We start from the raw sequence: 14,300 nt of genomic DNA on the forward strand, positions 1-14,300 counted from the left end.
TATAAGTTCATTCAAGGGTTTGTCATAAACACGGGCTTGGCCAACTTGTTTCCTTGTCTGCTTTCAGTTGCATGAGGGATTACAGAGACCTAACTGCGGTGAAAGAAACCTGCTACCTTGTCTGCTGTTTAGCCTTGATGTCGGCATCTCCTGGTGTTCAGGTCTCCTTCAAGATTTCTGCTCTGATTCTCGGGATGGGGGCAACTGGTGCAGTTGTATATGCTACGATTCTCACTGGAGTCTGCGTCCTGCATGGCTCCTGATACCCAGCCCTGGTGTGACAAACTAGCATGTTGGACTTTCCAAGTCTCTATTGCCTTGGAAGATCACATCAAAAAGACTTTACTATTACTGAAGGTTACCGAATAGAGAGTTCCAGTTTTAGCTTCTCTGTCATCCTCCCATGTTCCTGGTCCCTGAATCCTATCCCTAAGACAATTTCAAGGTGTAGAGCAGGTAACAGGGTTTTAAGAGTGGGCGGCAGCTGGGCATGGTGGCACAGGCTTTTAAACATAGAACTTGGGAAGCAGAGGCAGGTGGATCTCTGAGTTCAAGCACGGGCTACATAGGGAGACATAGATTAGATGGATGGATGGATGGATAGATAGATAGATAGATAGATAGATAGATAGATAGATAGATAGATAGATAGATAGATAGATAGATAGATAGAGCGAGCAGACAGTGCCTTTATCTCCTTCTACGATTACCCATGGTTGGAAGCGAAGGGACAGAAATGACTGGATTACATGCAGCAGAAGCTGCAGGGGGCTGATGTTGGAGAACAGGATTTTTCTTTTTTAGACCAGGTCTCAAGCATTCCAGGCTGGCTTCACACTGCCGTACTTGCTAGGCAGTTGGACTTCTGTTCCTCTCTCTCTCCACCTCCCCATCTGGGATTATAGGCGTGTGAAAGGTGCTGTCCGTGCAGTGATGGGGACTGAACCCAGAGCCCTGTGCATGTGAGACAAGTAAGTACTCTTCTGATCAAACAGCCCAGGAACACTTGGGTTATTTGCTTGTTGGTGGTGGGTTCTTTTTTTCAATGAATTTCTTTGTGCTCTCATGCCTGTGTTCAAGTGTGCACAGATGCACACATGGGAGGACAGGTGGTGTGTGTGTGTGTGTGTGTGTGTGTGTGTGTGTGTGTGTGTGTGTGATGCATGCCTGTGCATGTGAAGGTCAGAGGTCAGCCTCAAGCATTGTGCTTCAGGAACTTTTTTTTTTTGATATAGGGTCTTTTGGTGGCCTGGAGCTCACTGATTAAGCTAGGGAAACTGCTCGGAAAAACTCCAGGGACCCTCCTGCCATCCCATCCAGCTTCTTCCTTTAAGAGTGTGGCTAAGCCTTACAAAGAACCCAGTGGAGGGGCTCACCGTTGCAGTGCCTTGGCCACTGGAGAGATCTAGCTAGTGCTGTGTGGGTAGATGCCTGCAGCCTGAGCATCCACAGCCACACAGGAAGCGCTCACACTGAGACTGGCCACAGAATATCTCTGTAATCTGGAAGCCTGTATAAGGCTTCTTGTGTGCTTGTTTGTTGAAAAAGTTTCTTTCAGTATTCCGGAAATGCCCTAGAAACAACCCCCTGGAGACGAACAGGAAGTGATTCTCACGCTGCAGAGGTTCTGCTGAGCAGTGCACAAGCCTGCTCAGGTGAGCACTGTCAGAAATCCGGACTCACAGGCTGAGGCAGGAGGCTGAGGAGCTTGGGTCAGCCTGGGCTACATAGGAGACCTTGTCTTAAAACCCTCTAAACGACACAGGATGAACACACCAAGTTCACGCCATCTGGAAATGCTGGAGTCAGGCAAAAACACTCTTTCCCATTTAAATCTCCACACAGTACTGCACTGAGAATGCAGCTGAAACTTTTGACGACTTCATTTACCTTCGACTAGACCTCCCTCTTTATCGAAGAGAACATCAGCTCCTAAGAAACATGGATGCAGGATGGAAGGGGACACTACTATCAATCCCTTGGCTGTACAAACCACCCACAGACGGGTCATCTTCATCATCTGACCTGTCGCAAAGCGATCACCTGTGGTTGGGGAACTTGTGTGGTTGCCGTCTACCGTTTCTAGATATTTTGAAGGGTTTTTTTTTTTGTTGTTGTTGTTTTGTTTTAACACAGAAAAACACGAAAAAGAGAAATAGCCACTAAAATGAAATTTGTAAAAACGTAATGAATTTTGATCGTTTTAATAAATATATATCAAGAAAACCTCACTATATTACAACACAGTCATGTACAAGCATCTATCGGCTAAATTTCCAACATCAAAATGTTCATCAAATATTGAAAATAAAGGACGAGACATTACTAGACTATTCAGCCATAACACAGGAACATCTTTAGAAAATTGGTCCTTGCGGACAATTGCCCAAACGATCTACTCATACACTGTATGAATGAGACCTATTTAATATCAATAGCAATAATTAAAAAGCTTCATCTTGGAGAAAGTGGGAGAACTTACCTATTTATTCCTTTTGGCATTTGTTTCCTGTAAATAATGGTTTTAAGAGACCCAGGTCACCCAGACCAGTCCTTGGCCTTGGAGATGGGAGTAGTTCACGGGGAGCTGGTGGGACTGTTCCAGAGTAGCACTGAGGACACTTGCCAATGTGCAAATTCAAGGTATTGTTGAGGAGTGTGTCGGCCAAATACACAACAGTATCAATGACGAGAGAGCCCCATTTCTCCAAAATAACGTTCAGCAACCTACAAACCTTTACATTCTTTAAGATAAAACGTATTGATCACCACGTAATCTATTAACATTGTGCTTCTCAATCAACAGCGAAAATTCGTATATAGAAACCACATGCTCTTAAGAGTCTAAATGCATGAAATGATGCAAAAACAGGTCAAAATATAACGCATGCCACGCACGGGCTATGAATGTCACTGGACAAGGAAACAAAACAGCCCAAAGCTGGGAGAGTCCAGACCCAGCAACCGCTCGTTGCCATGGAGAACCCAGGCAGCCTTCTCTGTTCCTGATGGCCTTCCCCACTGTCTTCTCCGTCTCTACCCAAAAATATCAGACTCACAGCCACTGGGCTTAGTCATAAACAAAGGAAAAAGGGGGAGGGTAACTTGAAAGTTGAACACGATAGTTCAAAGTTAAGCTTCCAAACTGCATGGATCCACCCTGTGTTTTGTCAAATCCCTGCTGTAACTCTGATTCGTCCTTAATTTTCACACTGGCAAAAATTAAGATAAAGTAAGGCACCCAAGATGGCCCTATATGCCACCTATCACCCCATCACCAAGATGGCCCTGTACGCCACCTCTCTAGCCACCCCATCAAAGATGGCTCTGTGTGCCACCTCCTACTCGCCCCATCAGAGACGGTTCTGTACGTCACCTCCCTGTGACCCCGTCAGAGGTGGCCCTGCACACCCCCTCTCTAGCCACCCACTAGCCATCACAGGCAAGCCAGGAGCTTGTAGGGAACTGTCTCCACAGAGCCTAGACTGCTGCCTGACAGGTGTGCTTCATTTCGCCCCAACCTGTCCAGTACAAACATGTCACAGCTCATGAAACCACTTCATCTAGCTTCCTGCCTTCAGTCTTTCACTCAGGGGGAAAAAATACCGTATCACATTGAAGCAGGCACCTCTGCTGGTTATATTGATTTGTTTACCAAGTAACTACCTAATTAACCGGCAAACATGTTGAACTTGGCTAGCGGCAGGCTCCATGGAGGGGCAGTGGGAACATAACAAGGGCATGTTGTCTTCGATCTACTCTACTGATTTTTTTTTAATTTTTTTTTTTTTTTTTAGAAAAAAAGGAAACTAGGATATACTTTGAAACATGAAGTTGGCTTTCCTTGGCAAAAATCACATTAATAAGTGGCTTGTGGATGCCTACTGTACAGATGTTTTGTGCAATCTGCTCTCCGGGCAGTGACACGACGGGGCGTGTTCACTGCGTGATTTTATCGGTTGTACAAAACTACAAAACCCAAAGTAAAAACCGATCATGCTGTGCGTGCTTCTGCGCCAGTCAGGGGTGGGGGTGGGGGGTCACATTTTACCCCCTCTGCTGCAGCACAGTTTGTTGCTTGGGGAAAGCTCCTTTTTCCTCAAAGACTTTTTCCAAGACTCACTCACACGGTTTCTCTCAGTATATCCAGTCTCGAAATAATCATAAAATTGGCCTTTGCACTCAAAATCGAGGTCGTTTCCCACAGGTTCTTGGCCGAGGGCGTTGCCATCTCTGCTGGTTTCGTGACTTACTTTCCCGTCGCTGTTGAACTTGACCTTTTCCTGGACACCAAGCGACCTAACGTTAGTGACAAAGATTTCGCTGGCAGGTACTTGGCTCTTGTAAATAGGTGCACTGCCTACGTCAAAGTCCACGTGGTGGGAACAACTGGGCAGAGGCAGAGGGGAGGACGAGGATGAGGACGAGGAGGATGGGGAGGATGGAGAAGAGGTGGATGGGGAGGAAGAGGAAGAGGCAGATGAGGCCACAGCAGCGGCCGAAGCGCTTCCAACACCATCACTGACAGAGAGGGGTAGGTTCAGGCAGTGACCGCCACACTCCTGGTAAAAACAGCAAGTGTGGAACTTTTCCCACTCCTGTTTGGCCACCCGGGGCCGTTTCCGATAAGGACAGTCTTGAGCCAGGAACCACTCTTGGGCAGAGGTGCCACTGAGGGAACAGGCAGGGAGGTACCAGCTGTTCTGCATGACGATCTCCCCGTGGATCCTCTTCATCAGATTGTTGATAAGGACTGACCTTCGCAGGTACACTTCCGGGTCATCGATGAACCTGAGCTTCTCCAGGGACATGTAAAGGATGTGTGCTCGCTCCTCAAAAATGGAGATGGTCTGAAAGCCAGAGGCAGGAGAACCCTTAGGAAATGAAGTTTGTGAAAAGCAGTGTCACCCGTTTGGAGGCTGGCCCCATGGCTGTGGATACCCCCAGACCCTCCTGTATCTTAACCCAAGGAGGGCCCAGTCAGAAGCCTCAGTCCTTTAAGTCACAGTGAAGGAGAAATGGAGACACAGTCAACCAGAGCGGTCAGAGGTCGGGCAGGCAATTGTTGTGGGGGTCAGAGGTCAGGCCAGTTAATTGTTGTGGGGGTCAGAGGTCAGGTCAAGCAATTGTTGTGGGGATAAGGGCTAAGTAATCTGAAGCAGCACTGGGAGGATCCAGCTTGACATGAGTCAGTGACAAGGGGTGCTCTGGGATAAATGTATCAAGTTTGTATTTCACATCTTTGTGCAGAGGCACACTCACGCATTTTACAGCAGTATGTTTTTAAATTCATCCACTCGCCAATTAATTTATTTTTTGAGACAGGCTCTCTCGGGGTTGGGGATTTAGCTCAGTGGTAGAGTGCTTGCCTAGCAAGCGCAAGGCCCTGGGTTCAGTCCCTAGCTCCAAAGAGAGAGAGAGAGAGAGAGAGAGAGAGAGAGACAGGCTCTCTCTATTATACATCCTTGGCTGTCCTAGAACTCATTACGTAGACCAGGCTAGCCTTAAACTCACAGAGATCTATCTGCCTGCCCCCTCTGTCACCTGGGTGGAATTAAGGCCTGTTCCATCCTTAATGGCTGAAAATCATTTTTAGGTGTATGAGTGTTGGCTGGCATGTTTGTCTGCACACTGTGTGAGCGTCTGGTCCCCACCTGTGAGAGGCCAGAAGAGGACCCTAGGTTCCCTGAGATTGGAGTTATATTCAGTTGTGAGCTGCCAAATGGGTGCTAGGAATAGAACTCAGGTCCTCGGCAAGAGCAGCCAGCGCTCTGAACTTCTGAACCATCTCCCCAGCCCTGGTACATGTCTTTTAAAGATTCGAGATACAGGCTCTAACAGGCACGGGTCAGAGTATGGACGGGGGCCACCAAGGAATGCTGCTGGCATCACACGCCTGTCATCTGCCTTATTTAGGAAGAGGGAAATCGCAGTCAACAAAGCTCAGACTAAGCACCTGGAAACTGGGGACTTGTGGGCTAGCAGAAAGGAGAGATGCAGAGAGAAACTGGGGTGGGGGTGTGTGTGAGGTCCTGGGCTGTGTGAGGCTGTCACTGGGTGAAGGATGCTGCAAAACCGTTAGCAACTGTCATTATTGTTAACTTATTTTTGTAAAAATAGAATAAAAACGGGACATGGCCTTGCTGTGCAGCCTATGCGGCCCTGGAACTCACAGTGTAGCCCAGACTGAGCTCGAAACAATCCCCCTGCCCTGCCTTCCAAGAAGTGCTGGGATCGCAGGGTATGCCATCTCACCTGGCCCATCCCGGTAGCGACTGGAAAGAGCAAAGAACCACAACGCAGAAACTAAGGAGATAAACGCGGGTGCCTTTTTACAAACAGGCGGAAGCAACATCTGAAGGATGGGGAGGGTGGAGAGGGGAGAGAACGTCTGGGTTGGGTGGGGTCACAGAGGCAGTGGGAGCTCAGAGGTCTCGGGGGAAGGTCTAGAGGGAAGGTGCCAACCATACAGAAGAAGTAATGCTCAGACGCCCACCTCCTCACCTCATGCACTTTACCCCCACTGTGTTATTTCTTTACATTTGTGACAAAAAATTAGCTATCTTTCCTTCCTTCCTTCCTTGAGAATTAATTCTGAATTTTAACAAACTTGACATGTGTTAGGATGTATCAGGAACAGCGTGTCGGCTTCCTCTGCGTGCATCCAAGGGATGACACGTTGACCTCAGGAGGCCAGGAAAACCCCAATCAGCACAAGCCTCACAGTCAAGAGCATCTCCACCACATGACACCACGGAGCAGCCCTATCCCCCAACCTGAGGATATTAAATCGCAGGCAAAAAGATGTGTGTTTCCTTACATAATTTTGTTATTTCTGGGGGAGAGAATCTCTTTCTGGTTCTTTCTTCAAGGACGTGTGAAAAGGAACACAGTCCCTGTCCCAGTTAGGGTTTCTATTGCTGTGACCAAGCACCACAACCTAAAAGCAACTTGGGAAGGAAAGGGTTTATTTGGCTTACACTTCCACAGCACCGTTTATCACTGAAGGAAGTCAGGTCAGGAACTCAAACAGGGCAGGAACCTGGAGGCAGGAGCTGATGCAGAGGCTATGGAGGGTGCTGCTGACTGGCTTGCTCCTCCTGGCTTGCTTGGCCTGCTTTCTTGTGGAACCCAGGACCACAAGCCAATGGGTGGCACCGCCACAGTGGGCCGTGCCCTCCCCCATCAATCACTAATTAAGAAAATGGCTTAGAGGCTTGCCTACAGCCTGATCTTATGGAAGCATCATCTCAACTGAAGTTCCCTCCTCTCGGATGGCTTTAGCTTGCGGAGTTGACAGGGAACTATGCAGTTACGGGTCCCCACCCCCTCCCAAAGGGATAGCAATTCATGCGGCCCCACCAAGAAGTGGCTCTCTTCTATTGCTTGGGTGGAACAATTTAATGTCTGGAAATGGCTCAAGTATGTGCTGTGAAGTACCGTGACTGTTAGTAGAGCAACTACTACTTAGAACCTACCTTATGGTTGCAGCCGCTGAGTGGTGTGGGAAGCTCCTCTTCTTCCGCATACTTCCTCTTGAAGTACGTGACCTTGGGTGTGCTTACAGGGTTTGGAATCCCCCTGTAATGTGATCCTGCGGTAGTAAATCAGACAGACAAATGACACGAGGCCTGCCAGAGAGTCTCACAGCAAAATACTTTCATTTCGTTCCCTTCCCCTCTAGTGGATAACTTGGCTACATCCCTGTCTGTACACGCAGTCGTGGTAAACAAACCCACCCGCCTTCATAGCTGCTATCGGATGCAGTCTTGTGAGCCCGGGAAGGTCAGGATTTCCAGGCAGCACGAGAGGAAAATGTCACCCTCCCTTTCTTCATTTACCAAGTGCTGGAAACTCTGTGCGTAGGCCAACAGCAGCGTCCACGGGTGGAAGGAGTGTGACCTATCTGAAGCAATGCCAGCCCTCCTCACACAGGCGGCAGAACCACAGACATCACTTTAGATGCTTAGTGAACAAACGCGTACACCTCTACATGGGAGCTATAACTTTTTTTCCTCTTAAAATACAAAGCTAAATATTAAAGTTTAGAGTTTGGAGTAATTAAATTATGTTCCACTCCGGAAATGTTAACACGTCAACCACGAATAAAGCGAAGGCCCCTTTGAGGACTTTAAAAACCTTTTTGGGAACCAGAATTTCATGAAGTTTTATTTTAGTTCAGTTTCCTTAAGAAAAAAAAAAAGAAAGACCTATCATTGAGTAAGAACTCTGAAGAACTTATTTGAGACGATCAGAATTAATGTCTAGAAGAACACATTCTGTTTTCTCATCGACCACGTGTGGTTCACAAAGAGAAGCCGCTTGAAGCTGTGGCAGATTCCTTTATGAACCGTGGGAGAGAGGTCTGGCTGTGGAAGCTGTGTCTGCTTGAACCTCCCTGAGGACCATTCATTTCCTTGGGTCAGAAAGCTGGAATCCAAACTTTGGGTATCGAGTTCAGTCCCTTTAAAAATGCTGTTCCAGGACATCCACAGCAGGTGGACCGCAGGCTTTCCCAAGGAGCCCAGCCCTAGGGTCTGACTAGACACCACCTCCCAAGAAGGCCAGAGGCCATACCTGCCAGTTGTGGGCTGCCTCCCCGGTCTCCCTGTGAAGGAACATGTGCTGGCCCTGGGGGGCTCGCACCTCCGTAGCTGTCAGCCTCCCATAGTGTGTGGTACCCGGCAATTTCAGCAGCTCCTTCTGAGACAATGGGCTCGCAGAATCTATTCATGGACAGAACCAGCGTCATCTCTAACAGCCTTAGATCTGGGGGGGGGAAAGGGGTGGGGGAGGGGGGGTAGATAAAGAGTGTTGATTAGGAGCCAGCCTGAGGATGGTCTCAGCTTCTTCCTGTGCTTGAAGAAACTTTTACTTTCTGCCCCCCCCACCTCCGCCCCCGCGCTCCCCAACCATCTGATTATTTTTCCAAGGAAACCTCAGCAAGATCTTGATGCAGTTCGCTTAGCCACTGGGATCAGCAGTCTTGCATTTCAGGGAGGATCTTTAGAGCCCACTCTCCCTATTGTTCTCAGCCACTCTCAGACAGCTGCTCTGCCTCCCAAATGCACCCCTAAGAGGAAGGGCCAGAACCCTCAGCCTCCCTTCTATTAATAAGGTGAAATCAATTTTCTATTCAAGCCCCTAGGAGACCCCTTTGATGAGATCTGCTAATCGGTTGGGGGAGGGGGGCAGAAGTCCCTAGGGTCCTCCCAATACTTGGTGAGTTTAAGTCTCTTTCCCGGCTTTCCCCCTCTCTTCCCAGTTCCTCTTCTACACTCAGGATCTTCCCCTACCCTCTCCTCCCGGGGTGAAGCTGACAGACACTCGGTAGTTGTTTCCACAGCCCTGATCGGCCTGAACTGGATCTGCCTCCAGTCAAAACACTGCGAGATGAAGACAGAAAATTGGCTCCAGTTTCCAGCCGTGAGTTGCAGTCCCACAGGAGCCAAGCACAACATCAACGGAGCAGCAGAATATTAAGCAGGAGCCAGGGCTCCGGGCAGACACAGCCAGCAACTCTTTAAACTGCAAAGCCAGATGCATGGCAGGGACTTTCCAAGAGTCAACACAGTCCTCTCTGGTTCCCCGCCCTGACCTCAGGACTGCAGGGAGCAGCCCGGTTTCAGACACTCTGTGATGCTCCCAGACTCTGACCCTGTGGAATCCTGGCTATGGGGCCACTTCCATTGGGCTGTGTTGACCCCCAAGATAGTGAGTGTTAAGAGCATGTTTCAGGGAGAAAAGAGCTAGGTGCAACAGCAGGAAGATCCCCAGGGCCACGGGCCAGAGGGAAGACCCACCACCTCTGATTCCTGGTTTCTTTAGGACATCCAGACCTGCACGGCTCATTTGTGTTTTAAGAACCTGTCAATGAAATGCTATCTGGCTTTGCTTGCTCAAGATGGATTTTCCTTGTGGTCATTCTTTTGCCTCCTGGCTAGGGCAAGGATGAGCTTGTCACCGTCTCACGGAGCGTACTGTTCCTTACATGTGAGGACTTGACTGCCCTTCCAGGGGAAAGGGGAGAATGTAGCTTCAGTAAGGTGGCAAAGTTCTCTGGCTACCTGAGCAGCTACTGACAGCTGACTGTCTTTCACCAGGCGTCTGTGCTCTGGGATTCACCTGAAGCCCTCCCACCCCCCAGAGGATGGGGCAGCATCTCCAATGAGTGTGTAGAATCGGGATATAGCTGACATGGTCCTCCAAGTCTACACTTCCATTTTTCTTTCCAAAGAGATGTTAGAAATGGCTTAGGGGAAAAGGATATGGGTGTGTGCATGTACGTGCGAGTGTGTGTGCATGCGTACGTGCATGTACACAATAATTCTCTATCCAGAAATGGTGGGAGAGATGTCATTTCTTTCACTCTTTCAGTCATCAACAAGGAGATTCTGTCTCCATAGGTTTAACAAACTCAGCCCTTTGGTCTCTTCCTGTCAAACCCTGCAAACCGAGCGAAGAGTCCAATTTCCTAACCTTGTCTAAAAGACACCTGTATCCAGAAAGGCCACAGCTCGAGACAGACCATGGCCCTTTCTGGCTGACACACTTCTGTGGTGGATTCTGGGAAGAGGATCCAAGCCTTGCCTGGTGGAACTTTTATTACATATAAACAAAAGAGGGTTTACGAACCCACACCCCTAAAGAAACAGAAGCACCTCCAGGCTCCTGGTGGCCATTACCTTTGCTTAATAGGACATTAATGGGCCCTGGGCTGCTCTGCCGACTCAGTTTGTTTATGTCCTAATGACTTGGGGAGCAGCTTTTCTGTTGTTAAGACTCTCAGGGCTTCTATTTGTCAGCACTGTTTACAACACACGAAATTCCATCACTATGCATTTGAACTTGAAACGTGGCAGGATAGTTTTCAGTGTGGTTGTTTCTTTTGTTCATGACATCTAGTTTCTTCAAGTTTTTCCTCTTCAGGTTGAAAACTGTTACACACAAGGCCTTAAATGGGAGAGGCAGGGTTCCGCAAGTGATTTATTTAAGCTGGAATAAAACATGAATGAGCTGGAACTATTTGGGGGGTGGGGTGGGCGGGGAGGAGAATCTGCAATTGAGCCTTCCTGGTCTATTTGGAACTCGCACTGATGTTAACCAATCAGGGAGGCAAGCGTGGTGCTCTTGAGACACTGGGCTATTATAGCACCGGACACCCGTGTTTAGCATGGGGCCTCTGTTGTGGAATCCAAGTTTACAAATGTATTCTGTTAACAGGAAAAACAGTCACAACGATGTAACTGCAGAGACTCTGTTTTAAGATCAGAAACGAGTGGATTAGAACCGAGAGTTACTGTACTAACTTGTAGCCCTCAGGATGCTGTGCGGCTGCTTGGTCACTGAGGTGATGCTGTAAGGGCCCCTCCAGCCCTCTCAAGGCTGAAGGCTGAGTGTGAGTGTTCCCACCAAGGGCTCTTCCTGAATGCATTTTTATACAATTTGGTTTTCCCGGATGAAGCCATTACAGTGCTAAAAAGCGGTGGCCGCCATGGCTCAGGGTGCCAGGACTCTAACAGGGGCTTCGGGACATAAAGCAGCATGACGGAGGAAGGATGATCCTTCTTCCTCCTGACACCGGGAATTACAGAGCGTTTTATATAAGGCGCCTCTAGGCTGCTGGAAGACAGAGTCCAACCCTGGACAGCATGGGGTGACCTCTGCAATCCAGAGAACTGCAGTGCTCTGTCCTGGGGAGCCGAGTGACTTCCCCACCCACGGACTTCATGCGGTCCCAGACAGAATCTCAACAGTTTGGCTGGTTCAACCAATGGTGGAAGGTGGGGCTGGGTGATTAGAACAAAAACCTTCAACCTCCCAAACCTGACAGGTGTTGCTTTTTGCAGGCCCCTGTGGTGCCCTGGGAAGTGCAATGACCAGCTGCGATCCCAGGAGGTTAAGGGTTCTCTGTCTGTGTTGGGCTTGGGAATGCAGGTGTGTGTGTGTGTGGGGGGGGGGACGGACACGACTAAGTCGGTCACAGGTTCCCCGCTGAGCTTTGGGGTCAGCTTTCACGGCCCAGGCCCAAGGTGGGGTGTAGGGATGTGATGGTTCCCTTATCCAGGGTCTCACACAGATGAACCCTGGAGACTGGTGTCACTGCCCTTAAGCCCTTTTCCTGGACCAAGGGCACTGTCCGGCCAGCCGCTGGCCGCAGGGAAAAGTAAACAGCCCAAGTGTTTGGGAACAAAGGCAAGTTGTCTTCCAAGGTGCTGGGGCCCAGTGCCTCTCCTGAAGAATAAGGGCTATCATTATTCGCTTTCTAAAAACCAAGTTTCCTTCTATGGGAAACACACGCCAAGGTGGGATTCCAAGGCTATGACTCACAGCGGCTGGCAGGGCCACACTCCAGCCCGCAGCTGCCCTGGTCCTTCGCCGAGCTGCTGCCGCCCGCGCTGTGCGCGCCGCTAGAGCTAGGGTGGACCTTGGTGCCCCGCTCCTGATGTCGGGCGCTCGGGAAAGTTGCGGGGCCGAGGAGGCTGGTAAAGGCGGGGGCGTGGGCCTGGCAGCCAGCGGGGAGGTGAGCCGAGGACAGCGCCGCCCGCAGCCCGGAGCAGGGGCGGGCGCGGAGGTGGCGGGGGACACAAGGTGTCAGCTCCAGCAGTGGCGCCTTGTTCCGCGGATCCCGCATCCCTGCGCCCCACAGGCCCTCTCCTCCCTATCCTCTTGGCCCCAGGCCGACCCTCATTGCTACCGGGGGACACCCGACTCGGCCCCACGGGGTCTTCGCCCACCGCCCGGGTCGCCTCGTGCGCGCCGCGGCTCCCCGGAAGGGCGCGCGGCCACGGAGAGGCGCGCGCCGCCCCGCGCCCGCTGTGTCCAGCTGTGCCCTGGCCCCCGCGCGACCCTCCCGCCCCGCGCGCCCCAGGGTCACGGCTCTTACCGCGCGCCCTGCGCTCCAGCCGCCGCCGTCCTCCGCGCGGCCGCCGCTGCCCACGCGCCTCCGGGCCCTGTCGGCGTGGCCCGGTGCGCGGCGGCCGAGGTCCCCGCAGGTCCCGCCGCCGCCGCAGACGGTTATGGAAATGAGCCGCTGTGTCTGGCGAGGGCGCGAGAAACCCGTCAATCCTGTTTGCCATTTCCCCGCGGATTTCCAGCCTGGCTCTGCTGGATGCCCCAGGGCGAGGGAACCCTGACAAGCGCGCTCCCCGCCTCCCTCCCGCTCTGCCAGATCGCGGGCGCCGCGCCCCGCCCGCCTGCCTCCGCCCCGCTCCGCCTCCGCCCTCGGGGCCGCGCAGGCCGCTCCCGCCCGCAGCCCGGACCCCACGCGCGCAGCCCGCCCGTGGCAGGAGCTGCAACGCACGAAGCGTTCACCGCAACCTGCCCAGACGCCTTGTCCATTTTTTTAAAATTTGCTTTAGTTTTCTTTTTGTGTGTGCGTGTGATTTAAAAAAAAAAAAATCTGTGCCTTTCCCACCCCTTGCTAAAGACTTTCTTCCCCTCTGTACAGCACACGGAGATGAGAAACAGATGTCGGAGCTGGACTGAGCTTTTGCGCTCCCCCGCCCGCCCAGTCCTTTCCCCAGCAGCCAGGGTGTAACAAGGCAGCACTCATCCTGTGGCCACGTGAACTGGCAGCTACTGGGTGCCGATCCCCGTGGGGAGAACCTACAAGAAAAACAAACAAACAAAATAACTAATAAAGAAGCTTGCCCTTGCTGGAAAGGCTGTGACAGGAGCTCAAGTCACTTTAGTTTGCAGACAGTGATCTGCGCCCTTCCCCCTTCCTGTAATGGATTCAATAGGAGTTGTTTTTTGTTGTTTTGTTTTTGAGACCCGGTCTCACTGTGTAGACCAGGCTGGCCTTGAACTTACAGAGAACCGCTTGCCTCTGTCTACCAAGCGCTACTATTAAAGGCTAGTGCCACCAAGCATGGCTGGGTTTTTCTTTAAAACAAAACAAACAAACAAACCCAAAACACATTGATTTATAACTGCTGTCTGGGGGCCCTTTGTCATGGAGAGGTCACTTACTGCTCGAGGAAGGCTGAGGTTTAGAGAGGTAGACCTAACAAAGCGCGGGTGGGGGAAGGGAGGCACCTGCGCAAAGTGTTAAGAACTGCTACTATGCCAGATGCGCTAAATGTGACGCTGTTCTTTACAACAGTGATCCTCCTGCCTGCAAGAGCCAGGCCTCTGACTGCCTGGTCGCGGCGAATCCAGGAGGTGCACAGACTGCAAACCAGGGGGAGAGGATCAGCGCCTGCAGATTGAGCTCCATCTGATTTGCATGTTTATTCCCTAGAATTGTAATTAAATTTGTGTAATAAATGTTTTCCATTTCATTTGTACACTCAAAA

General features: G+C 50.8%; 1 protein-coding gene across 1 annotated transcript; it reads right to left on the minus strand.

Annotated features, from left to right (window-relative positions):
- Positions 1-2,188: 2,188 nt before the first annotated feature.
- Positions 2,189-13,112, minus strand: Sertad4 (SERTA domain containing 4). The gene is made up of 4 exons (XM_032915356.1): positions 12,887-13,112; positions 8,578-8,769; positions 7,479-7,594; positions 2,189-4,850 (listed from the first exon to the last, which is right to left on the minus strand). The coding sequence occupies exons 1-4, from the start codon at positions 13,077-13,079 to the stop codon at positions 4,041-4,043; spliced, it is 1,311 nt and encodes a 436-aa protein (XP_032771247.1). The 5' UTR covers positions 13,080-13,112; the 3' UTR covers positions 2,189-4,040.
- Between the last annotated feature and the right edge of the window lie 1,188 nt (positions 13,113-14,300).

Source organism: Rattus rattus, chromosome 10 (assembly GCF_011064425.1).
Source record: "Rattus rattus isolate New Zealand chromosome 10, Rrattus_CSIRO_v1, whole genome shotgun sequence".
Lineage (NCBI taxonomy): Eukaryota > Metazoa > Chordata > Mammalia > Rodentia > Muridae > Rattus > Rattus rattus.

Excerpts from the sequence above, each read along its gene's own strand:
- Sertad4 (XM_032915356.1), bottom strand. The coding sequence starts at position 13,079 with ATGGCAAACAGGATTGACGGGTTTCTCGCGCCCTCGCCAGACACAGCG. Across the intron at positions 8,770-12,886 it reads GCTGGAGCGCAGGGCGCGCG|ATCTAAGGCTGTTAGAGATG; the intron begins GTAAGAGCCGTG and ends TCCCCCCCCCAG. Across the intron at positions 4,851-7,478 it reads TCAGCGGCTGCAACCATAAG|ACCATCTCCATTTTTGAGGA; the intron begins GTAGGTTCTAAG and ends TCTGGCTTTCAG.